At 38.5% G+C, this 26,694-nt stretch overlaps 1 protein-coding gene across 1 annotated transcript in view; it reads left to right on the top strand.

Moving 5' to 3' along the window:
- CA8 (carbonic anhydrase 8) overlaps positions 1-26,433 on the top strand; it is a 50,514-nt gene extending 24,081 nt beyond the window's left edge. Inside the window, exons 5-9 of the mRNA XM_005479327.4 lie at positions 668-730; positions 2,063-2,111; positions 4,715-4,827; positions 11,800-11,969; positions 24,231-26,433. Coding sequence (XP_005479384.2) covers positions 668-730; positions 2,063-2,111; positions 4,715-4,827; positions 11,800-11,934 — 360 coding nt within the window. The 3' untranslated portion in view covers positions 11,935-11,969; positions 24,231-26,433. The remainder of the gene's footprint in view (positions 1-667; positions 731-2,062; positions 2,112-4,714; positions 4,828-11,799; positions 11,970-24,230) is intronic.
- The last annotated feature ends 261 nt before the right edge of the window (positions 26,434-26,694 follow it).

The raw sequence follows: 26,694 nt of genomic DNA, 5'->3' as shown, positions 1-26,694 counted from the left end.
TGAGTTTAGTGTGCAGAGTGAGCAACTTCCATATAAAATTAGAATCTCTCGTCTCAGTGTGTTTCTTTAGAGCCCCATCTTCTGTGCCTTCAGTAGAGACAGTGCTGCAGCCTGGCTTTCACTGGCATGATCCCAGAGATGCTGTGGGAGAGGGAATCTGCTGTTCTGTGCTCTGCGAGCAGGAAAAAACTCCCCTGAGCTTCAGAGATACCTTGGGCCAGATTTGCAATGCTATGGGAACAAATTCAAAAATTTTCTGTTATGCTTGTTCACTCTGTTCCTTTCTGTGTACTTTTCTGACAAAAACTGGTAAGGACGAACTGTCTCCTTGGCATCTATATGCCACAATAGTGCATGATCTTGACTCCACATAGAGCAGGGACTGCACATCAGGGCTAATAAAAACCAACCTTAATTATGACTCTTTCTCTTGTTCTATGAGTTTGTCTCTGCTTTAAAGTTATTTAAGCCCTGTTTACTTTTGGCTGGTGGTTTTATAATGATTTAATTTTTTGGACTTGTCATGTATCAGTGTATTTGATTAAAACAAGGTTGTGTAGCTAAACTAAAACCAGCTATAGTACTTACTGTTCTGGTTGACCTGAGTTTTGCCTCAGTTTCTGAAATACCAAGATACTGAAATTCACCTTTGCTTGCTGTATTTCAGATAGGAAAAGAGCATGTGGGCCTGAAGGCTGTAACTGAAATTCTTCAGGACATCCAGTACAAGGTAAGGCATTGTCTGAAGCAATCCTTCCTTTAATGACCAGAGCCAGTAGGGACTGTATGGACCCAAGAGAAAGATTTCAGGTGTGTCTGTGGTAAAACCACATATAAAAGCCATCATTTGGTGGCCAGCATGAAAACCTCAGTGTTTTATTCAGATAATATTATTCAGCTAGTATGTATTTTTTATACTTTCTTTTTCTGGTGGCCAGAAAGTTTGATCTACACCAGTAACTGCTTGCAAGTCCTAAATTTTCAGTGATTTTCGTGGAGTCACTGTGAGTGCAAGCACTGCAACATGCTTAGTGAACACCAGCAGCCATGTCTCCAAACTTACCTGGTTTTAATTTGTAGAGGAAAACTACAGATGAACTGAGCACCCATATTAACTTGCAGGGAAATCAGCAAAACCACAATGCCAACTTGTCAAGTGGATTATGTTTGGGCATCCTGAAGGACAGGTAGTAATCCTAGCAGGACTGAGGAGATTTGAGTGCTCTCCAAAATGTTGCCACTATCTTAAATTACCTTGGGCAAGTTACTTTCAACTCTTTGCTTCATGATCTGTAACATAGAAATAGTCATACATTCCTTTGATTTTAAAAGGATTTTGAGATGTATTGATGACACATTTTTATTGGTCTGAAGAGATTACCATTCACTTCTATAACTTCAGTAGATGCCAAAGTGAAGAAAAATTAGAAAGAAATTGCAATCTTTTAGTCAAATAGTATATGGTAAACTTCAGGCATGATGTTTAATATTATAAATTCCTTATTTATGAAAGTGTCAGAGAAAACAATAGTGTATGTAACTCTGATTTCATTACTGAGACAACAGCCAAGCAGAGGAAGGTCATGAAAGGCCTTGCCATTGTGCTACTGATGGTGCCTCCCAAAAGACCAGCACCAAACACACTTTGGCATACATAACATTTTTGTGTATTAAGTATGTGGGACCAGCATTATTTTATTAAGGTTATCCACATCAGTTAAGTAAATCTCACTGTGGCCCTTGTTTTTTTATATGAAACCCCTGAATTTCATGAAGAGAATTTCAAGGCTGGGACCTGAAAGAAGTCCAGATGCTAAAGGCAGAAAGTTAACAAATTGCTGGAATAAGCTTAAAAATGAAATAAAAAATAGGATAAAAATATGTGTTTGTGTAGCTGCAAGGAGAAATGCAATGATGATTAAATGGGTGCTCTTAGTGAGGTTGCTTTCCACAGGAATTCAAGACTTGATGGTAAAAGAACACAGAATGTGTTTTACCTCAGTATTCATCAACATTTTAATTAGAAGCTAGAGATGAGATTGACTTGTATTCATTTTTTCAGGGAAAGTCCAAAACAATACCCTGTTTTAATCCCAACTCTTTATTGCCAGGTAGGTGCCTTTGCTTACTTTTGTGTGTGTGGATTAGTAGCTGATTGCAGAGGCTGAGACAATCTTAACCTAAAGTCTAGCCTAAACTGCAAGCCTGATTGTGTCCCATAAGGTGGTAATGCATTTTGGTAATGCACATCCTAACAGGGATGGTGGTGGATTCCCATTGGAATTTACTGTAAACCTGCACCTTTGTCATGTGAGTGGGATGTGATTCTGTAGTCTGTGCAGTGCTGACAATACCATGGGTTTGTTGAGATTTACCCATCCATCCAGAGAGACAGCTGTGTGTATTCATTTCCCTACTTGGGCATAAAATAGGAAGTGTAAGGCTACCCACTTAACAAGGTAATTTTTTTGGCAGAATCAAAAGACAATACCATTATGCAATGACAGTAATACAACAAAAAAGGAGAAGGGACAAAGGGAGGCAAATTCAAACTTACATAGCTAAAAGTTAGAGAGTAACAGTAAGAAATGTGACTTTAGAGAAAAACACCTCTAAAGCGAAATGTTTCTGCAAGGAATCTATTTGAGCTAAACTCTACCATAGTGGCAAGATCTTTAATTTTTCAAAATAGTCTAGGTCTACATTAAACTATATTAATTATAGGAAAATACTATTGTTCAGGTTGCAAAGTCAAGTGCTCAGCAAATAGGAATTGCAGGAATTAAGGCAGCCTGTGCCTCTCGTGCATATCCATTATGAAACATCACCTGATTGCATGACCATAAGCTATTTTTTACAGGACCCCTGCCTCGCAGCTCCTGTTTGATGCTGATCAAGCCACATAAACAAAAATGCTCACAAGTCATCTCTAACTATGTGTTCCTCATTTTCCAGGTGCCTGACTTGAGATCATGTGGTCTGATTTGCAGAAGTGCTGAGTGCTTACACCTCCAAGAGAAGTCAATGGGAGCAGTGCTCTGACTGTATTTTGTGCTATAGAAAGTTAAATACTCTGAGAAATCAGGTTCTAAGCATGTCATGTTGAACACCTCAAATGAATAGATGCATTTGACCTCGTTTTCTCTGCCTCAGTTCCCCACCTGTAAAGTGAGGGGATAATCTATCCCTCCTCACTACTCAGGAGTATGGGAGGATAAATTAATTCATTTAAGCTCTCAGGCACTGGAGAAATGAGTGTATTAGAAATATGGAAAATGAGAAAATATTCTAACAAGCAGGATTTCAATAGCACAGGAAAAAGAATTCCAAATGCCTCAGATTGTACTGGGAATTCTAAACAATATTATGTACTTTTCAAAACAAAATCGTCTGTCTTTGCAAGTAAACAATGAAAGGTTTTCCAGAAAAGACACATGTGATCATGTGACAGCACTGTATCACAATGCATGCACAGGATGGGCTGAATTAATTCTTGCAGTTCTTAACTTTTGAGTGTTTGATAATCAACTTGCTGTCAATGGATTTGCTACATCATTTCCAAGCTGAGAAAGAAAATTGCACCAACAAAACAAAATTCATTTGCTGACAATCACAGGCTTCGTTAGCAAAATTCAATTCTACTGATCTTCCTCTGAGCTAGTAGTGAAATGACAGTAGCAGGTTAGTTCCACCAAGCAGGTTTATTTGCTTCCAGTATCCCATTCTGTCCTTGTCAAGCTAGTCACAACGTTCCCCCTGGCTCTCCATGCCATGATTGACCACCCTTTGTCTCCAGTTTCTCTCTAGATTTGTTTCTTCAGAAACTTCTTTTACAGTCAGGAGTTTTCTCTACTTTTTTAGGCAGTTTTCTCTCCTTTTTTTAGTGCTTTTTAGGCTGTATGGCCTACAGCAGCGAAAGAAAGCCCTGTGTTGTGTCATTTATGAAGTGTAGTGTGATTGGAATCTAAGAGAAATTAAAATAATGAAAATCAAATGTGTTTTATGTAGAGCTAAAACTCTGCATGCACAAAATATTGTACATTTTCTTCAGCGACAACTGTTTATCCTAACAGCTATTTATAAACCTATTAATAAGCATATAAATGTAAAAAATTATGTAATTATAAGGTAAACCTTGATGTTTTTCCCCCTCTGAAATTCAACTCACTTTTGCAAAGGTAGGAAGCACCACTGCATCTCAAAAACTATGTCGCCAGGATTGCAAAAAGTTTTTCTTCAGCTTAATTCTCATTGATTTTTTTTTTCTAAAAAATGAAATAAAGTTAATTCTTGAGACATATCCTAAATGCAGAAGTCAGTTAAAATTTAATCACCACAGACCCCCTGCATTCAAAATACGTATCTTTTTAGCTTTTGACATTAACAGGAATTCCTTTATTCCCATAACATTGCTTATTTGCCATGCTGATTTAAAGAGCTGTGCACTTGTTATTTTTCACATCTACCAAGTGGCATTTTCACATCTAAAATGCACATCTGCAGGGTAACTTACTGTAATATAATGACCACAAGCTCATGTACATTCATATGAGGAAGTAGTGGGCAGTGCTTGGCAGGTTGTAAATTCACACTTTAGCTTCTGCTTACTAACTCTGTCATGCGAGAGAGCCCGCAGCTGTCATAAGCTGTCACTGAAAAACACCATTAACTTCCTAATAGTCATTAAAATTCCACTTTTTTTTTTTGGTTTCAGATCCTCTTCTGCGTGACTACTGGGTGTATGAGGGCTCTCTGACCATTCCACCCTGCAGTGAAGGTGTCACCTGGATATTATTTCGCTATCCTTTGACTGTGTCCCAAGTGCAGGTAACAGCTGTGCTTACATTGACCTTGGAATATGGTTATGAGCTAAAGGTTATAGCGTGCAAATGTATATATCAGAATGTTATGTCTGTTCTCCTTAAAGATCCCATTAGATCAGTACATGGCTTTTCAAGTAAAGGTTAAACCTTTTGAGTCACTGAAAGCAACGCAAAGGTCAGAGATGAAAAACCTTGTTATCATATATCATCTGCATTTAAAATAATTCTTATATTTAAGTCAACAAAAAGGGAAAAAGGAACTCAGTGGGCAAAAGAAATTAAATTCTTTGTAATTGTAAGCTTTCAAATATCACTGCTTTTTAATGTTAAAGGGGAAAAAAAGCACAGGGAGGCACTACATCCTGGAGAATGAAAAACTTTAATGTAGTACAGATTGGCTAGATTGCATTGAACTGTATTTAATTTATCTGGCTCTTTTTAAATTCAGTTTTATAATAAATGTCAAATGGAAGCTACCTTTTTAAATTTGATTTCACACGTATGTATTTTAAAATGTTTGGGTTTTTTTTTAATTAAATCTAACAGTTCTGAGCCTTTCTATGCACAATTTTTCAAATCTGTCTACAAATAATCCCAGTAAAAACAATGAAAACTCCTGATGAATATTCTCTCACAGTCTGTGAATCTCAGCTGGAGGAGTGTGCATTTAATTTAGGTGAACCCACCTAGAATCCCTGAAGCTGAATGCATTAATTTTCATTGCCTGCTCTGAAGCATGTGAAGCAAGTATAAAAGGTGATAAATTCAGATTTCAATTATTTCAGCTTTAATAATTTAAAATTTTGCTAGCGATGCTGGCACAATGTTTTAACATCTTTAACAATTTAGAATTGGCAGCATTTCTTCTCTTATGGAAACTGAGTTCTAGGTCTAATCATAGGATAAAAGCAATAGCTCCCAATAAGTTATTTTTCTGGTAGCTGCAACTTAAATGCATCCCATCATGAATCTGTTATTTGTTCATGAAAAGGTAAAACTTGTGGCTGCTTACTACTGAGTAAATGCATTATTTACTACTGAGTAAACAGCTTCTTGTTAGCATTATTAGATTCAGAACAACTTTTAAAGACAGAGTGCATTTTGTAACGTGTCAGCTAATTGTCCAGATGGGATATTGATAAATAAGGGGACTTAATCAGATGTACAAAGTCCAGCTATTACAGCTGAGACATAGTAAGATATTACAGCTATTACACTGAGGCATAGTATGATATTGGTAGTTGCAGATTTTGTGGTCTCTATTCCTTTTTAATCCAGTCAGTGCACAGAGGAGAGCCGAGTTTAAACCATCCACATGTAGTGGGAGAGACCAAGAGGGTGAACAAAAGAGGAATTAAGAAGAGAAATACAACTTTAGTTAGTATTAGTGTGTACTAATCTACCACAGGAAGGCAGGATGTTGGAATGTTGTGTGAAGGGGATAAGACTCCTGAAAAGAATATCGTGCCTGGGGCAGAGAGTGACCCATAGTGCCTGGGGCAAAGACTAAGATTCACAGCCATGGCCTTTGCAAGGTGAGGAGTGGCTGGTTTGTGTTGCTGCATTACTGTGATAGGTGCAAACCCGACCCAAAAACATTGCAGTTATGACGGGCATGCAAGTCATGGAGGAGCCTATCCCTCCCACTGGCACTGTACATGGGTGAGAGGTGGCACTGGAGTCCAGTGATGGATTGGAGCAAACTCATGCCAGGATGATCCACTATTCTTGTCACAGATAAACACCAATTAGAAAAACATTCCTCTGTGATATTTATTACTGCAGCATTAAAGTTAAGGTTGTGCCGGAAAGATAATGATTAAGAACTTGAAAGGCTTTTGCCAAGGTGGGATAAAAAAAATATATATTTAATCAGATATTGCTTTCAGATATCAATGAAAAATTAATATGTCATTAAAACAAATACATCACTGAAAAATAAATATGGGGTAATTGAGAGGAGATTATTCTGGCATTTGTAAACTGGAAGGTATTGTGAGGTTTCCATGATGCCCAAATTAAGATTTTATTGGTTCTAGAATATTTTGCTATAGCTAAAATTCCAAGATTTTAAATTGTAATTAGCATTTTGTCTGCAGTGAACTATCTGGCCTCTTTTGTGCATGTGGGCATGAGTGCCTATGAGAGATTTCATTTAATCACAGAACCACAGAATGATTGGGGTTGGAAGGGACCTCTGGAGAGCATCTATTCCAAAAGCCCTGCTAAAGCAGGTTCATCTGGAGCAAGTTGCCCAGGAGAGATTAAGGACAGATTAGAAATACAGGGGCTTTTGTCTGCAGGAAATAAGAGGATGTAGTACCATTTTGAATCTTCCAAGGAAGGCTGGTAGAGGTATTTAATTTTATTAAGCCAGCTTGTAGTATTAAATCATAGGTTTCAGTGTAAATGCATTTCTAATAGGTTTAATTACATTATTTTTACATTTGTCATTACCTTGTGGAAATTTCTTTTTTGGGATACTAATGAAATGTCAAGTGCTTTATATAAATACTAGTAGCATCTGTGGTTATAGCCGTTGAGAGACAAATTCAAGGCTATTTTCATTTTTCAGGCCATGAAATAATCAAGTTTTGAGTGTCAATAACAAGTAAATAAAGAATTACATAATATAATATAGAATAAGTTTTATTTCTTTCCTCTGATCAAACTAGTTCATATATTGGAGACAATATGCTAATTTTCTGCAATTAACACAGCAATATTGATAAGCTTAACAAACTGCGGGTCATAAGGGCAAAAAATGAATAAAATTGCCATGCTGTTTCAAGGTCACACTCATAAAATATTTTCACATTTTGTTAGTTTGGAACAATGTCAAACCATTTTGACATGGGCACAATAGGCTGACTATTACAAAGTAGAGTACCTTTTTTTACCTGAAGACATTTTCAGAGAGTAAAGTTCAGCTGATGAGTTGATATGCTACTGATCTAAGTCAAAGTTAAGTGAAAGGAGATCTGAGTGTGCTCATTCTACAAATAGCAAAAGAGCAATTCAGGACTGCAGCATCAGGATGTGCTTTCCTGGAATCATGAGGAATGCTGTTTCCTCATTGGAAGTAATTTTCTTTGTCATGAGACTTCACTTCCATCAAAAAAGTCCTTCATGGGTCATTCTATGCATATTTCTGTCCTCCTATTGTGTTTTTTTTCATCCTCACTTGACTTATGTTGAAATGCACAGCCCAGAAAAACTGTGTTGATTCTTTTTGTGAGATATCTTACACATGGATGTACCTGCTGAAATGCAGTGGGAGAAAACTCCTATTAGGCCAGTAAAAACAGAAATAATTGAAAAAAGTTGTAGTCATGCTACTGTCCACTATATTTAAAAAAAAAAGGGACATTTGTGAATAATGTCCTTTGTGGGTCACTGAAGCTCAGAACAAGTGCATTGTCTAAGCCACTCAGAGTAGGGGTTTTAAACAATGATGGAGAAGGAGCTCTTGTTCACTGTATTCATCATCAGAGTTAACTGTCTTTTATTGAATGGCATGGTCTCTAGTCCTTTTGTCTACCTCATTCAGAATGAAAAACTACCAAAGGACAGAAAGAGAAACTAGCATATGGAACTGTTGTGGGAATTGGGCAAAATTTATGTCAACTACAATAAAGCACTCAGAGCTTCATGGTATTCTGGGTGCTGGGAAGTAAGGTCCCTGTTCTTGGAAGGTGTCATGGAGACATGTTAAATTTTCAAACAGAAGGATAATGCTTCTATATCTCATATCAAATAAATGTTTATAGAAAACAGGGAAATCCTTAGTATTGTGTGCTCTATTCTTCAGCAAATGTGTAAATTAAACAGAAGAATGCTCAGGATCTGAATACAATGAGTGGTAAAAAAAATTCTACACAATGTGAACATGAATGGTTTTACTCAGTAGAAATGCCACTGTTCACATTGTGAATTTGCCTCTACACTGGTTAGAACTTAATCCCAAATTTCAGTGTGAAAGGCTTAGGTCATCCTTAATGTCTTCTGTGCAGGAGAAGAACTTTTAAAAGTAGCTATTCCTGGTAAAAGTATGTGACTATCCAAAGGTGCTTAGCCATATGCCTCTAAAACATCTGTTTCCTTGGCAGTCCTGCAGGGTGTACCCCACAGCATTGATTATGAGGGGCTGGGAGGAGATGGTGAGCAGTGAAACAGGATCAGCAGGGCACACATATGTCTTGGTTTGAAAAGACAGGTGTGTGCTAAGGAAGGCAGGAGCCTTCCCTGAAATGGAAAATGTAAACTCCCTCCCTCCAAATTATTGCAATTTTGAAATTAAGGGGCTCTCAGACAAAGATGTGGGAATAGGAATAACAGTTCTTTACTAGGAAAATGTTAAAAAATACATATGCAATTGTACAAAAAAAAAAAAAGAAAAAAGAAACTACTGACAGAGTCAGAATACAACCTGACACCCTGTTGGTCAGGGTGCTGGTTTCAGTCTCATTGAATGGTGGCTGCAGTCCTCCTGGAGTGACAGGTGAGGTTCTGTTGAAGCAGTGATCCTGTAGAAGGGTGGAGTTTTCTTCTGAAAGTCTGGTGATGGTTTAGATCTTCCTCTGCAAATCCAGCGGAGAAGAAAGCTGCTCCTCTGAGAATCCAGTGAGGGAAGGCTGACTGTGATGTTCCAAATCTCAGATTATATCCAGGTAGTGATGCTTGGCTCCTCCCCCTGGGCATAGCTTCTCACAATGGGATGATGCAATTTTATCAGCCATGCAGTGATACTCAATAGCCCAGTAACAGAAGATATTTCCTGGAGGGAGGATTGGTTGTGGAAGAGATCGAGAAAAACTGCCCAATTAACAGAAGATAACTGCTCCACCTCTAACAGATGGGAATAGAATACACATCCAGCTACCTTTCAGTCTGAGACACCATATTACCTTGCCACATGGAAACTCAATAGGGAAAGTAGTGTTGGCACAGCTAATGTCCTTTTCTGACAGAAGTGCTTCTCATGAGTAGAGCAAACCACCACGTGTGTAGTCCTTTTGTCTGCCTCATTTGAAGGTTCACATGGCAGCATGAACCATGGAAGGAACAACTAAACAAGGAGGGTGTTGATCGCAGAAGAAATTCCCCCTTGGAGCAGAGCTACAATTCTTGACTTCTGTAAAGACTAAAGAGCAGGCACAGAGATCAGGTCAGCTCTACTCTCCTGACTGAAGAAACTGGAAGCTGCTTTGTGAGGAGTTACCTCCTGGAGAAAGATTTCACTGTGGGAACTGGGACGGAGCATTTGTAGTTTCAGTAGGAGACAGCTCACAAATGCCAGCTTTGCAGAGAGCCTGCTCTTCCCTCTCCATCTGTCTTTGAAGTATCTCATTCTCACAAGATCAAACAAAAGACACATTTTTGTAAAGTGCTCCTTCCTAAACTGCAATTATCTCAAGACTTTCCAGAGTTGATTCAGATGGTGAAAAAGTATCCTTTTACAAAGCTCCTTCAGTGATTTACCAGCCCTTGAGTTTTGAAGACTTTTTCAATTCCAAGCTGGTAGTGGGTTTGTTTTCAGTTTCCTTGAAGTAAACAACAACAAAAATCTTCCATAACAGGATTCTGCCTCTAAAAGCACCTTCAAGGAGCTTTTTTCATTTTTGCAGTCTAAGCTGTTGCCTTATATCTCAGCTGCCACAAGCTGAGTGTTGATTTCCAAGCACACTGTTTTTCTGAGGAAAATTAAGCAGAGAAGAGCTAGCCTCTAAATCAAGTAAATAAATCTGTATCAGTACTGCTGTAGAGTGGAAAACAACAATGAGGGCAGTTGTGTTCCACGTTGCAGTAAGAAAGTATTCTCTGTAGGCAGGATAAGAATAAAAACACCATTACCTGCTGTTTAGTACCTCATTTAATTTAATTCTGGAATCATGCTTACATTCTCCCTGTAATATTTCCTAGGGTGTTTTTCATGGAGAAATTAACTCTATAATGTCTTAGATGTTAAAATGATTGTATACTCCAGGCTCCATTTTACTTTCTGTGTATCTTCAGTTTCAGGTTAGAGATGAACTGCATAGTGAAGTGTCACAGGGTCAGTGCAAGTACAAAGGCTGAGGTTTGTAGTACAAAGGGGAGTCAGCCATCAAGTACATTTGCTGAATCCAGCTAAGACAACTTGTGAATACGTCCAAGAAAAATATTTTTCTAGTAGTTGTAGCTATTTAAAAGATCAGACTCCTAAAACCAGCAAAAGTGAATACTAAGGTAGTGTTTTATCATGCAGCACTTGATGCTAGTACCAGGGATGGAGATGGAAGCTGCTCATAGACTTCTGTACACCAGATGAGACTTAGGAAAATGTAAAAAGAGTCTATAAGAAAGAAACATTTGTTTTGGCTCAATTGAAATATTTCTTATTTATTTTTTACTGTATTTGACTTTCTGACTGTCTACAGCTACAGATCTTTTGAAGCAGTATTTTGTTTTGATCACAAAAACTGTATTTTTTCATATAAAATGTCAACAGACATCCTCTAAAGCTAAGAATCTGTTCAGTATTCTTCTGGTTTAGAAGATAACAGTTTGAGGAAGTAAATAAATCACTAGGGGAATTTCAAAACAATTTATAGTCAAGCAAGTTATTCCTGAAATGCACGTTTTTGAAGAAGACCAGAATTGCTACTCTAAATGCACGACAGTAGGGCTGATTCATAGGATGTAATCTGCAATGGCCAAGATGGTTATAGATCTTAAAAGAAGTTGTGAAAAGGCAAAGGAGGAGTTTGCCAAACCATGTGCTTAAGAGTTCTTGATTTTCTCTATATCTCAAATATTTTGACAGTGCTGATAACTATTTTAAAATATTATTAATGTATACTGACCTTACTGTATGGCACCTGAACACTCCGATTTTCAAAGCTGCAGAATTGGCTGGGCAGGTCTGGTCTTGGTCATTAGTCCCATGGTGAAGACTGTGTCTCAGCTTCTTAATTTCTGTTTTTCTGTCTTTCAGATAGAGGAATTTCGAAGACTGAGGACTCATGTTAAAGGTGCTGAACTTTTAGAGGGCTCTGATGGAATCCTAGGAGATAACTTCAGACCAACTCAGCCACTTAGTGATAGAGTCATCAGGGCTGCATTTCAATAGCAGAGCAGGAAGAACAATGATGAATCTTCAGTCAGGTAAGCAAAAACAGCGGAACAATCAAAATTTTGAAATAATTTAGCTAAAGTAGAAAATGCACTTTAGCTAATATTATGATACCTTGTCACAATTTTAAATTCTAACACTGTAATTTCTGTTTCATCCTGTGTGTAATAGTTTGGTTATGTCATGATTTACCTCCAGCTGGCAACCAAGCCCCACGAGCTGCTCAGTCACTTTCATGTGGTGGGATGGGGAAGAGAATCCAGAGGGTAAGAGTGAGAGAATTTCTGGATTGAGGCAAAGACAGTTTAATAGGTAAAGTAAAAGCCATGCGTGCAAGCAAAGCAATGGAAAACAAGAAAGTCATTCACCACCCTCCAGGCAGTGAATCACAATGCCCACTTACATCACACTTTCTTCTTGTAGCTTTTATTTCCCATGCTGCAGTGAAGAAAAGCACAGTATGCCTTGGTTATGTGGTATATTTCCCCAGATACAGAGTTTTACTGGTAGTTTTCTTTCCATGTTTCTGGAAGACCAGCCATTTGTGGATCTTTTCACACAGTTAAAAAAGAAGGGTAGTAGTTCTGGAAGGAGGCCTTTAATTCTAAAATGAAGCTTTTTTTTTTTTACAATGTTGTTCTTCCCCAACAAGACTGAATTTTGAGTAATTCCAGTGAAGGTATGAAAGGCAACAAATTAAATTCTGTCTATGAAAAAATAACTTTTTTCATATTTCATTCATCAAAGTAGTTGCTGCTTCTTTTCCACCTTCATTGACTCTCAGAGCAAGAATTTGAGGATGACACAAGAGAAATACACATGTGAACCTGCATTAAACCTGCTTCAGCTATTAAAACTTCTCATGTCATGTTCCCTCAGCCTCTGTCTATTTTATAAATAAAATAAATCCCCTCAGTATTCAACAGTTACTCCTAATCCACATTATACTTAGTTGATGGATGTTTTGCTATAATGAAAAATCTGGCAAAGAGATTCAAAGAGAGCTGAAGTCCAGGGAAGCAGCAGAGTGACCATTTCTGAAGACATTTAGGATATTAGATGTGATTTTAGGGATATGGTTTAGTGGTGCACCTGGCAATGCTGGGTGAGTAGTTGGACACAATGATCTTAAAGGTCTTTTCTAACTTAACAATTGTATTATACTAAGACAAATTATTGCCTTGAAAGGAATGAGTCAGGGCACCAGCTTTATGGTTGATTTTGAAATGAAGTGATCCTGCTTTAATGCAGGACCCTATTTACAGTTGAAATACATAATATAAAAGCCTCAGATTTTCTATCTTTTAATTTCTTCAAAGCTACAAAATAGATTCATCTGAGGTTTAATCTGGAAAGTATGCTGCTCAAAGGGCTGTTTTGGGTAAGGATATGTATTTTTACTTTAAATTCTTGCCCTCTCTAGTTCATGTCAGGCTCTGTAGTGGAGTTAAGCCCATTCAGAGCATGCTCTGGATCCAGACACCAGTTTCATGTGAAGTAACAAATGATCAGGCAGCAGATAACCCATAAAAAAGACTGATAATTCAATGCTTCCAAAAGACCCATTAAAATGAAGTGAGAAGATTATCATGCCTCCTGCATATGACAGAAGTTATTAAATTGGCTAGAACAATGACCAACAATTTCATGGTCTTTCCATATAGCATAAGCATTTGATAAAGTGTATGCATCTAAATACTGTTGAAGAAAGGGTTTATTTGTGTTTTATAACACTATTTAATATCTGCATCCCAGAAGCCGAAGAAAAACCCAAAACATTGGTCCCTTTTTTAATATTATTTTCTCATACTCATATTTAATTTTGGGCATATCCCTAAGACGAATTTGCAATTACATGGTTCTCCGAGGTAACCAAATGTTGTCACTTTAATCTTGAAATGGATGTTTCAAATTCATCCCAGCTTCTGCATAAAAATTACTTGGGAAAATCGTAGCAATATTAAAGTACAATTTTTTTCAGAGAGTGAATAATGCCCTCAGGCCAGTGCAGGTAATTCAAGTCTGTAACGGTGAAATTACTTGACACACTGAGTTTGAATTTTAAGCATGAAAGAGTTTCCTTTACAATGATGGAATTGAAATGTAAAAATTTCCCTTTTGCTTTCATGTTTGAAATTTTATTACTTTTGTCAATACTTATAAAGATTTTTTCTATGTAATAAGATTTATCTTGGCTTTGCTTCACAAAATAATTTGCAGTTTTAATTCTTAAATGGTGGAATTTTTAATGCAAAGTAATAGTCCTCACTGTGGGGCCATACTAATTATGGACACTCAAGCACTGAGGAAGAACTGTGACTCCTGGCACAGTGTAGCTCACAAAAGAAATGACACTTGTTTCTGTGCACCTCATTGAATTATTTATCAGAAATTCGTTTGGTCAGGTCTTTTCAGTGTTGTGTGCATCAGTCCAAGTAGCACAGAACTAATCAAGATTTCATTATATATCCTTGCTGTTGAGTTCAGGGAGCTGAAAAAAAATGAAGTGGAAAAAAAAATTACATGGATTTGTTCACATTTCTTCCATGCAAAGAGGTTTAAAGGGAAGGAAACAATCTTACTTGTACTGATTTCCTCACACTTCTCCAGGAGGAAGGTGTTGAGGAACAGTAGCTCGCACACAGACCTCAGAAATCCTCAGAAAGATTCCTTCCTTCACAGAACGAGGGAAGTCCCTCAAGCTGGGACTGCTGGCATCAGCTGAATATTGCTGTGAGGACTCAGTAGTAGATGGGGAAGTAATACTTCTCAGGGCAGCATCTTCCTAGTAATTCAAGAGGAGCTGTTCTTCTTTTCAAAGAGCAGATTACTTTTTATTTTAAAGCTCTGCTATGTCTTTAACATTCAATTACAAACACACTGGTTGATTTCTTTTCATACACTATGCCCCTCTGCCAAAGCTGCTGGAACTCCTGTCAGGAAAGTTTTAGGTATTTTTTTTTTTTATTCCAAGCCAGTGTGGCACAGCCTCCTGAAGAACGTTGGGGAATGTTAGTTTGCCATGACCTTGTTACTCTGCCGGGAAAAGGAGGAGACAAATGTTTCTGTAAGTGTATCCATAGGAGTAGAAAAAGGTTGTTTGAAAGGTCTAATTAATTTTGACTGAATCAGAATGCAGTCTCTTTGCACACCATGCTCCCAAAGCTTCAGAACATCTGTTCCTCAGCCTTGATTTAAACCTTGACAAAACTGAACCCTTTGTGGCTTATGATCAGATGGCATATGTTGATCTTTGATGTAATTTGTTCTAATTTGTTGAGTAAGAAGCAGAGTTGACACAAACATTGAATATCATGGTGTGTAATACCAGGGAAAGAACTATATTTTTTTAAATGTTCCTCCATCATAGAAAAGCCCAGATCTCAAAACATTCCTCTCCAGTTCTAAGACAAAGTTTGGCCAGGCTCTAAAGGGGGCCTTCAGGATGACAAAAGAAATAGAACTTAGTAGCTTCTCTGCTCTCTTTAACCCAGTAGGTTTTAGAATAAGCTTGCTGCTATCTAACAGCATAGATAGCTGTTATCTAACTGGCATCTCCTGACTGCTTCTTTTCTGCTGAAAACATATGTCTCAGCTATAGCTTGAGGTTAAGGAGTTTTTGAATTCTGTTTTGGTAGGGTTTTTGACATGCATCCAAACTACATCCCATTAAATGACCTTTTCATCCTTCTTCTCCTGCCATTACTGAAGTTTTCAAATACATTTCTTTTGAAAAAGCCATTTAAAAAATTTCTAACCTCTTCAAATCATATCCAATAGTGAAAGAACCAGTCAGGTGTTAAGGAGTTTGGAGTAAAAGCTCAGTACAGATTTACTTTTAGACATGGAAGGTTAAAAAATTGAGTTCAGATTTAGAGAGTGAGGAACAACAGAATAACAGAGTAGTTGTAATTGAAAGGTGCCTCTGTAGATCTATTAGTTTGATCCTCTGCCCAAAGCAGCGTTAACTGCTTAGCACTGAGCCTGACACTCAAAGAGTGGGTTGCTCAGAGCCATGTCCAGCTGGGTTTTGAATATCATAAGGATGAAGACTCCTTAACCTCTCTAAGCAATTGGTACCTGTGCACTCCTGCAGGGAAAAAGGTTTTTCTTAATTTTAAATGAAATTTCCCATATTTCCGTTGGTTTTGTCATTTTATTACAAAGCTCTCATACCTTCTTGGTGATTTCTCATGGGCTTCTCCTCATAGCACTAACACCTTCTTCACAGAGCAACCAACAAACTCCAACTCTCTCCCCAACCACCTAACCCACTCTTTTGTAGCACTTGTCTTCTTATTGGACACAGCTGTGGCCTTTTAAGGGCAGGCCTGTTCCTAATCTTTGGTGATTAGTACAGTTGCAACTCCTCAGGTGTGAGACTGCCTTCTGCGCTATTCTCTTACATTCTGTCCCTCCACAAGCTGGTGCCTGCTGACTCTTCTCCTTTCTCTGTATGCAGCTGAAGATGCAGTCTGGTGTGATTCTGTACTTGTTCTCATAAAGTGTTTGTACACATTGATAAAATCCCTGTTGAAACACCTTTTCTGGAGGCTGGGCAGTTTCAGCTCTCTCAGCCTTCCTTTAATGGCAGGTGCTCCAATCCTTTACCACGCTTGTAGCCTGTTGCTGCTCTCCTGTATGTCTGTGTTTCTTCTGAGCTGGGGAACGCAGGACTGGGCCCAGGGCTCCAGATGTTCTGTCAGTGTTGAGTAGAAGCATTTTCCTCTACCTTCTGGCAGTGTTTTTCCTGATGCAGTTGAGAAAGCTGCAGAACTTCATTGGTGCCTTGGGTGCATTACTGACTTAGCTTGAACTTGATGTTTGCCAGGACTCCCAAGTCCTTTTCTGAAGGAAAAGGGATAACATTGTGGCTTCCTCAGTGTTAATGCTAGTTTCTTTTTTACTTCCTGCTTGAGTCAGAACCCTTGCTCTGGGCATTGAGCTATTTCTTGATAATTTCAGATGATCTTGAAATAAGATTTATAGTTACTGTTATACAGCAAAGCCTAACAATGAGGAAAACAAATGCTACCGCTCTTAGGAGTCAAACAACAAAAAAATTAAATCTTCCATTTCATTAAAGGATATTTATTTGACAGTTGTAGGCTTGACACACTATTTCTCAAGATGTGAAGTGTGGCTATTCCAGAAGGCTTGCTGGAATTTTGGGGCTTGCCACCTTTTCTAATGGATAAGTACTTTTTCAGTACTGTGTTCTTCACTGATTAATTCTTGTTGCTTTATGTGTAGCTGATTTGATAGACATGCCTTTCCCCTCTTTCACATCAGTGGAACAGCTTTATCTGTGAATGAGCAAGACTTCTGATTTCAAATGCTTGAGAATCTGTTTGAATTTGTAATGATAGTGAACTTGGTATGGCATGCCAACGTGTCTTCATCCCTTCATACACGAGGGTGTATACACATGATTCCATGCATAGAGTAGGTAGATGGCATTGCTTCTGTTTACGAAGAGGAGATCAAGTAGGTGCCTGTTATAGAGGTCATTGAAATCCACAAGACTTAGTAGGAGACTGTAAGAGCTTGTTCTAAAAAACAATTTTCTAAAAGAATATTTTCTTTTTAGAGTGATAAACTTTAATTTGCTTTACTTTGAGAATAGTTAATAAAATAAGGAATTTGATCTCCAGTGTGTTGTCTCAAAACTCCCCATCTCAGACACAATTTATTTTATATTCATGAACAATTATCCTTGAAGTGTGATGATGTCTTATACCTACTCCATCTACATACACACATTACTCAAGTTCTCCTGAACATTTTTTCTTTTGTGACTGATTCAGAAATTCCTGAGAAAGCATCAGTTTTTGTATATACAAGTGCATATGCATACTCATACATACATATACATCTGTGGTACACTCAAACTGCAAAAAGCTGCAAGTTTATCCTATATTCTGTAAATTATGATGGCAGAAATTGATTCAGATTAAAAACATGCTTAATATAATTACTATTCTCCTAGTTGTAAATTCAAGATTAGAGAAAACAATTAAATGACATCATTAAAAGGTTTTGCTAGGCCTGAGGAACAGGAAGGTGTAATTTAGGGTGGGAGGAACAGAGACTGCATTTCTGATGCTTCAGACACTCTCTGCTTGATTCTGAGAGGTCTGAGCAGACAAGAAGAAGCTGGCACAGTGTTAGTTTCACAGCAATGAGAGGGGGGATGATGTGGTGACTATCTGGTGTGTTTTGTGACTGGAAAGTGCAAATTACTTGTTTTTGAAGCTGCTGAGCAGCTCTTGTGGCAACAAAACTATGTTGCCCTTTCACCAGGATATTAAATAGGGGATCTGGTGTTGTCAGTGGGAATGAACTAGTGCTGAACAGGTGGTGGTGCACTCTCCTCTTTATGGAATTATGAATTATATGATAATAGATTGTAGAATATGAAAAACATTCAAATTCAGAGTGAGCCATGGAGCCGCACCTTGCCTTTAAGAAATGGGAAGGGTGATGCAATGCTATGGACTGTATTTCTGTGTTTAAACAGATCTCAGTGAAATTTATATTTTAATGGACATTTACATTAGCAATCCACGTGCCTTTACTCTCAGTTTACAAGTAGCATTTGCAATTTGTGAAGTTCACAAACAAGTTGGTTTGCAGAAGTTCTAACACTTGGGGATTTTATCCTTTCCTGTTGTGTAGGTCCAGAGCTGGAATGAGCTGTCAGCAGCCATGCATCATTAGGCTATTACAGCTGTTCTTATCATCTTCCTGTTTGAAAAAAACCTGAATCAACCTGACACAAAGATTATCAACACTAGTTCTTTAGAAATGCAAACACCAATTTCCTAGATTTGTTGAAATATAAGTATTTATACTTCTTCTAAATGAGTGATTTTTTATTGGTTATTGTTTGTCTCCATAAATTTAGTTTGTGCTTAAAAGGTGATTGGTTTAATTGTTAAGGTTCAGTCTTTTAAAGGAACTGAACTTCATGTTATCACCAAAACTAACTCTTTTTCTTCTGTATTTAATGTCTAATGTCCAGTGCTCAGCCCTCTGCACCCACTTTAGAATTCTTGAGAAAGTGTTTGTACTTAAATGCATGACTGTAGGACAGAGGGCCAAACACATTTGGCTTGTGAGCCACACACCATAATCAGAGGCCTACTGGAAACAAAATTTTTGGAGCCTTCAGGCAACCAAAAGCTCCAGGAATGGCTGGAAAAGGGTGCCTTTTGAGGCTGTTTTACTCTGCTTCGTTGTAATAGCAGAGGGTAGTGCACTGAGATTGCAAGTGAACCCTACATCAGCATTAATTTTTTCCTCCACTGCTGATGATTCAAATAAGTGACTAGAAAAACTCTTCTGTTACTTATGTGACATACCTCTGACATGTGGGCCAGAATGTAGCGACTTGGTAGCCAGAGGCAGCCAAGAGTTGGGTGTGGTAGGTATTCATGTCCTTGTTGTGGTAAGTATTTATGTGTCCAGGCTAGAGCATCAGTATAGCAGGTGATCAAGCCCTAAATGAGAAAGAAAACCATTCTGAGTTTTCAGAGTTAGTATCATATTGGAATTGTGCTTGTTCAATTCCTTACTGAGCTTTTGTTAGAAATAGATGAATTGTGGAAGAATGGAAAATGTTCAAAATCCCTTAGCATGTAAAGAAGCAAGGAGGAGAGATTACTGTGCTTTTCAAAGCTAAAAACATCACAGGGTAGTCTAGGAATCAGATCCCTGCTTATGCTTCAAATAAGATGCTTTATGCTGACAAGTGCTCCTAAATTTTGTGACCTGTGAGTGTCTACCAGCATCATACAGTCTTTCTGATTCATAATTCACTGCTATCATCAGCTTTTCATAAAAAGAGTTTTGAGAGTATAATTCCCAGCAGCTTACCATAAACCATGTATGGGTTGTAGACTGCTGCTTGGGAACTGATAATGTAGCCAGGAGCCCAGAGTGCCTGTCATACAAAACACTCTCACAGCATGTTTATTAGTAATCACAGCACACAAGTTGAGAGTCTGAACATCCACTGAAACTCTGCCATGGTATTTTCACTTATGGGGAAAATGCTACAAATTAATGGTGAGTCAAAATAGTGGGAAGCTTAAATCATCACTGGTAAAGCTACACCCATTTAAAAAAAAAGAGTGGCACATATAAAATATAATGTAATATACTCTCAATTATCAAAGATACTAGAAGGACACACAGGTACATATGTCTGTACAATACAGAGAAGAAAGCCTGCAGTATGCTTTCCTCCTTTTCCAATGTTGTGGCAGTGCACTCTATTTTACCTGGATGAAATCACAGAGATTTAAGCAGAACAGTATTGCTGCATTGAAACTGAAGATCCAGGTCAGCCCAGATCCTTACTCTTATTGGAACTTTTTAATTCTGAATATTTTGTATGGATGAAGGCAATGCAATGAAAAATATACAAACTCTTGCTAAGCAAACAGACATGTTTTGTAAATAAATAGCAAATGAAAACTTCCAGGTTATTTGGATTACTGAAAATGTTTTTGCAACTGATACTTGCCACTCAAGAAACAGAATGTCAGCACTTACTGTTGTTAGCAATGTTTTATGGATAAGACCAGAGTTTATGAAGAGCAGTGCTACACAACAAAAGTTTCTTTGAAACCATTTATGCAATCCCCATAGCTCAAAACAAGCAAAGGTGTATTTAATTTAGCTAGAGGCAGTTAAATGCCCACAGAACTTGATGCTGATTCAATAAATTGTAACCTTTTAATGGAAGGAATGCAAAGTTTTTCAAGAATGATAAGGTTTGATAAGGTTCTCAGTTCTCTTTTCTGAGACACACTGAATCCACACCTGGCTGTACTTTCAAGTGCTGTTTTTAGGAAGGTGTAGGATAAAGGTAATGTTTTGTCAGTATTACACAAGGTTTTGCCATCTGTGTATTTTGTATTTTGCTTTTTTAAAAAACTCTTGAACTTTTTGATTTATCATAATGTTAAGGAGGAGAAGGCAAGATCCTTCTATGATGAAAAAGGGCATTGTGTGAGACAATGGGGGTAAGGAGTAGGGTAAGACAAAAGAAGTGGAAAAGCTCTCCAGGAAAGAGATTGGCTCCTTTAAAGCAGCAGAATAAAGGTTTTGATCTTGTGTATTGATCTTGACGTAAAACTGCTGCAGTGGGACATCTTACTTCCTCCCTATCAGATGGAAAGACAGATTATTGTGGACGTCCTATCTAATTTCTCCATACTCTCTTTATTTGCACCTTCTCAACACTTTTGGGAGACTTTGAAAAATAATTCTTTTTACTGAACTTTTCTCATATCTTCTCTTTTAAATATTTTCTTTCTATTGCTGTAGGAACATTGGAACCTTTGGTTCTTAAAAATATCCTAGCTTTGCTCCTTATCTTTGCTCCTACTTCTGCTCCTTGTTTCTGAGGTAAAATTTATAGTGTTCCATTTCTCCTAGTTTTGAACAAGAAAACTTTCTCTGTGAAGAATATAGGTGCATAAAATTTTGTATATGAAAGAATTAGATATAAATCTTCTTGGAAAAATAATGGTATTTTTCTGTTCTGAGGTTGAATTCTGAGATTTGATTAACCTTGTTAATAATTTTTTTTTCTAACAATGGGTATTGTGAAGAACTCTCAGATTTTGCAGGTGTTTATGGCACTGATCCTGGAAGGTTTTCTTTGGGAATAATTATTGGTCTGTAGAGGACTTCACCAGAAAGTAGGAAAGTTATTGCTAAACAAGAATAAACAAGGATAAACATTGATAATAACAAACATAATAACAAACAAGGACAAACTTGGATAATAACACCACCAATATATACAATCAGTCTTTTGTCAGACAATGCATTAAGTATTTCTGTAAGAAACACAGCTGAAATCTTCAGACTGGCTCATAATTAGGCTCCCTTCAAAAAGAAATTTGTTAATACAATAGGTACCAAATCCCAGTTCAACTTAATTTCACTGACTTTTGGACTAAAAGCATTAAGCTTGAACTAGCTAAAAATGTACAAAATGTGCATTCAATTAAAGAGTAATTAGATACTCAATCACCCTTACATTACACTAGGGATTATTCAAGAAAGAAGAGAGGTACTACTCATGCAGTGTGTAAAACAATTTTCTTAATTAGTTTAAGCACTAATTGAGATTGAGGGAGTGTCACTGTGTCACAGCATTAGTTTACCTAAATGGAACCTTAAAACCACAAAGGTTTTGGCTTCTTTTGAATAGTCTCACTCGGATTGTTCAGTTTTATTCACTGATCCAGTACCTCAGGCCACAAAAATGGAAATTTTCTTTTCAATTCAGGGAGGAGTGGGTTGGTTGGTCCCTGCACCCTTGTATCAGTAGTCAACTGAAAAACATGCCAAGACTTTTTCCAGAGATGGAGAATAATTTGTTATTACTTGGTTGTTGTTTTGCTTTTTTTTTTATGCTACACCTATATATACCAAGCCCCAGGAAGAGCTGGGAATCCTCTGTGCTGTTATGTGGAGTGTAAAACCCTTTCCCTGCTTACAGCCTGCCTTAGAAGGCAGCTGATGGAAAGCTCTTCAAGGGGACCGTCAAATGGTGGTGCTGCCAGACAATGTGGCTGTCATGGTTCGGTGCTGACACCATGCCAGTGTCCCATGAAAATCCCTTTTCCCTGGTGTCTACTGTGAGATGGGATCAGGAATAGAGCAAAGCAGGCTCCAGCTTAGGAATAGAAGGAAAAAATCTTTATTAACTTACAATATATAAAAGAAACACACAGAACTCAGGATGAAAGCCTTCCAAACATTCCTTCTCCCCCCAGCCAAGTTCCCAATACATCACAGTAAGATAGAACCTTAGACTCTCAATTCAGTTGTCACCCTTCAGATCACCAACTCTTGGTCCATTGCCACCTTCTAGATAATCAATTCATCAGTTCATCAAGAGGAGAGGAGTCCCTCTTATGCCATAGGCTTCCCCAGGAAACACCATTGAAACCTTGTGTGTTTCCATGTCACTCGTGGCACTGCCTGGAGAACATCTGCCATCGTGACCTCTTCCTTCCACGTCCAGTGCTCTCACCACTGCACATGGACCAGAGCTGCTTCTATTGTTTTCCTTTTAAGGGTGCTTTTTCCAGTTCCAAAAAGAGCACAGTCTCTCACCTTTGGGACACCTGTCCCCCCCAGATTTCACCCCCTGGGGCTGAGGGGTCTCAGCACTAAACCCTCTTGGCTCTGAGGCATTACCTGCAAGACTTGTGTCCAGAGGCTGTGAGGGTTAGCCCTCCTTGTCATTCCTTGGTCGATGACAGGATCCTGTGACAGGGATCCCAAATGCCTGGCTACAGTGCCATCCAGAATTGAAGCCTCGCCTGCGGCCTCCCAGAGATGGCTTTGGGGGGTATTGAGGGAGTATATGGAAATCACAGATTGTCTTGAGGGTAGGCACTGACTTCTTGGCAGCACTGCTGGTTGCTGACAACCTCTACACCCTCTTCCCCTGTCAGGACCAAGTGGGAATTCTCTGGAATGAGTTGACTCTTCCTGCAAGCAGTTGTAGCCCCAGGTGACCATTTGCACCCGAGCGCTTTCAGATTGTTTGTGTGTACACACTGAGCTGTTGTTAGCACTATAATAACCTCAGGAAAAAAAAAAGGAAATTATTATTACAACAGAATGAAGCAGTCAGACATTCTCATGCCAACTGCCTCTGAACTGAGAGCACTGGGTCAACCTGAGCACCTGGATTCTTAAGGTTATGCCAAAGCACATGAATATGTGTTTGCATGAAATCAAGTATTGATTAATGCTGCTAATGAATATTACTGCTCTTGGGAGGAATTGAGTGATTGCTTTCTATCCTTTGAGTCCACCTGACTCCCATCAGAGCAGGTACTCAGCACTTCTCTTAGTAAGGCCCTTAAAACAGTAAATGGTAAAAAGTTTGCTGTTACCAGTATATTTTTCTTTCTAGTTTACTACTCATGAGCACCAGGTTATAATCAATTACCAGACTGATTCAGAAAGCCAGTTTTAAAACTTTGTGTTAAATTAATAATTTTACTACTGCATTTAACTTTGCATTTTTACTGCCATTTCCTCCATTGCTAGTAAATCTTGCAGCACTGGCTTTACCCTAAAAGAGAAGAATTAGTACCGTTATGTCACTGAAGTATATACCCTGAAACTGCTCCCACCTGCTGTCATGAAATCCCAGCTTTTAGTTTTCCCTGTCTTCCTGGCTGGATATAAACAGTCTTTCAGACCCACTGCAGAGGAATTTCAGTAACATAATTGTTCCATTCTCTTTTCAGAGAGGGGGAAGACAATGCTCCCACAGTGCCCGCAGATGAGAAATGGAAACTTTTGAGACTGCTGCTTCAGTTGAACCACAAAGCCTGTATTGTTTGTCTTCATCTAATTCAGCCTTGATAGACAGCTGTGACAGTTGGTCTGTCCACATGGTCCAGGGAAATTCTGGGAATGGGCTGTACATTAAAAGAAGAAAACATATTAAATCTTCCAATTCACACTGTTAACTATTTTCAAATTGTCATTATCGTTGCTTTTATAGCTACTTTGGCATAGCATTCAATAGTCATCTGTGATCCAAATAGTACTGATTTTAAACTTGGTATGAATGCTAATATGTAGAAATACCTATTATTGTTTTGAATGTTAGATTTGCTTTTATTCCATATCATCTCTTCTGCTGTCAGTAGCCATATTTTCTGTAGAAGGGAGATGCATTCTACAAAGGTAATGAAAGCACTGTTTGTTCACAAGGAGCATTATACAAATTCAGAATTAATTTTTTGGCAGAAAGGAGAACTTCTCTGCTAGACATATGCACTTGACATGATTTATCTGAATAAAGCTGAATGACATTTGCATTACTAGGAACCTTACTGAGAAGAAGGACAGTTTGGAACTGAGTAAAATTAACCAACATAACAATAAACAGAATTGTCTGGATTATTTTCTACTTGGTGAGCCGTGGAATTTTGTGATATGGTGTTGAGTAGAGGCAGAAAATTTTCAGTCTTTGTTCTCCTGTGAATTATGACAGTTCTATTTGTTTTGTACACTGCTGAGGATGGCGGTCTGGGCACTTACTCTGCATGTCCTGAGCTGGACTCTCAGCATGGGGATTGCCATGCTGGGCCACACATGACTTATCTGACAGAGAAGATAAGGCAAGGGTAGTCTGAACCAGCCAGTCAACCTTACAGCTTCTAATTCCTGAAACACCAACACCAGGATCGGAAGGACAGAGTCACTAATTTGGGAGGCAATAACTCTGATCACTGTAGCTATTAGTGAGGTCCCCCGTCTTAGCATGAGGGACATTGCAGATATCTGTGTCAGTGGAAGAACCCCAGAGGCACAGATGGCAACTTCCAGTCTGGGGCACAGTGAAGGTGCAAACTGAGGGCTGACAGAGGGGAGGCCACTCCCTTGGAGCAGATCAATCACCACTCACGAAGTCATTCCCAGGCAATGGTAAATGCAGAGTCAGAAGGCGCCCTTAATCCCCCTTGTCAAGGGTTATGGGGAGAGCTACTGCTGAATTACGAGCTCTCTGAGTAATTTATGTGTATTAGGGCCAGCAGAAACAACAAGGCAAACCAACACAGTTCATGTGAGCTGGGTGAAGGGGGACCAGATATTGCTGACCGCTTGAAGTGTTTGTAACTGGGTGTTCTGCGGAAGCACATGCTTCCTTTGGAGATAAGTCTTGGTGCATTGCAATTAATACACAGAAAATGTAAAGCAAGCAGCCCACCATGAGGTTATTTGTTCATCTGGGCTTAGCAGAGTAACAATCAGCATGTTGTTCTTTGGGCTTAGAGAAACTTACATTTCTTAGGGTTATCCCCATCTCTTGCCCACATTTAATGAAGTGTAACCCCATTGTCTATACAATGGGTTCAAGATTTCAGTGCTGGCCAAAACCACTCTTTCCACCTGCAGTGTCTGCAACGTGTGTGTGTAGCAGCTTCACTGGCTGCTGCCCCTCTTCCTTCTGCAGTTACTCCCAAGCATCTGCAGCCAGAGCCCAACCCCAACACCTGATTACCAGACCCTGGCTTCCCACTGATCTGCATCATACCAAAGGGCAGGAGAAGTCTCTGCTGCAATGGCCTGGCTGGACTGTCTGTAGTTTTTGACAGGAGCCTGATAATTTGTCTTAGTTGTCAAGTTTGGTACTAAAATCTTGGGAAAACAAAATCTGTGAGGTGGAAGTCAGCTGTTTTCTGCCAAGTGAAGGTCTGTTCTTGTCTCCTTGCACCCAGCGAGAAATGAACCCTCCAAAAGTGGAGTGACCCATGTTGCTGACCTGACAGTTCTCAGGTTGTATACACAGGTCATTCAGGTCTTCTCCCTTTGCATACAACATACTATTAACTACTGAGTGTTAACTGACAGGAACTGTAGTAGTCATATGGCAAATATTGACATTATGATGAAATCTGAACTAGATTTATTCTCTAAATAAACATGTTCCTTATCTTGGAGCTGTCTGATATTCTTGTGGCTGTGAAATACAGATACGTTGCAAAGCAAATGATGTCATGTCTCCACCAAATAGTCCATTATTTCCTTTTCCTGTGCTCCCTTCCTGTGTTTGCTGTTCTTTCAAGCATTGCCTTGTGCAGAGAAATTCTAGTAATATAAATACTACTGCTGAGGAATTGAAGTTAGTAAATTTGTCTCAACACTTGTCAGACTTTTTTTTCCTAGGCTTGGCTTTGAAAGAAAAATAAAACCCACTAG

This window comes from Zonotrichia albicollis, chromosome 1 (genome assembly GCF_047830755.1).
Source record: "Zonotrichia albicollis isolate bZonAlb1 chromosome 1, bZonAlb1.hap1, whole genome shotgun sequence".
NCBI lineage: Eukaryota > Metazoa > Chordata > Aves > Passeriformes > Passerellidae > Zonotrichia > Zonotrichia albicollis.
This window is presented reverse-complemented; position numbering and strand designations above follow the sequence as displayed.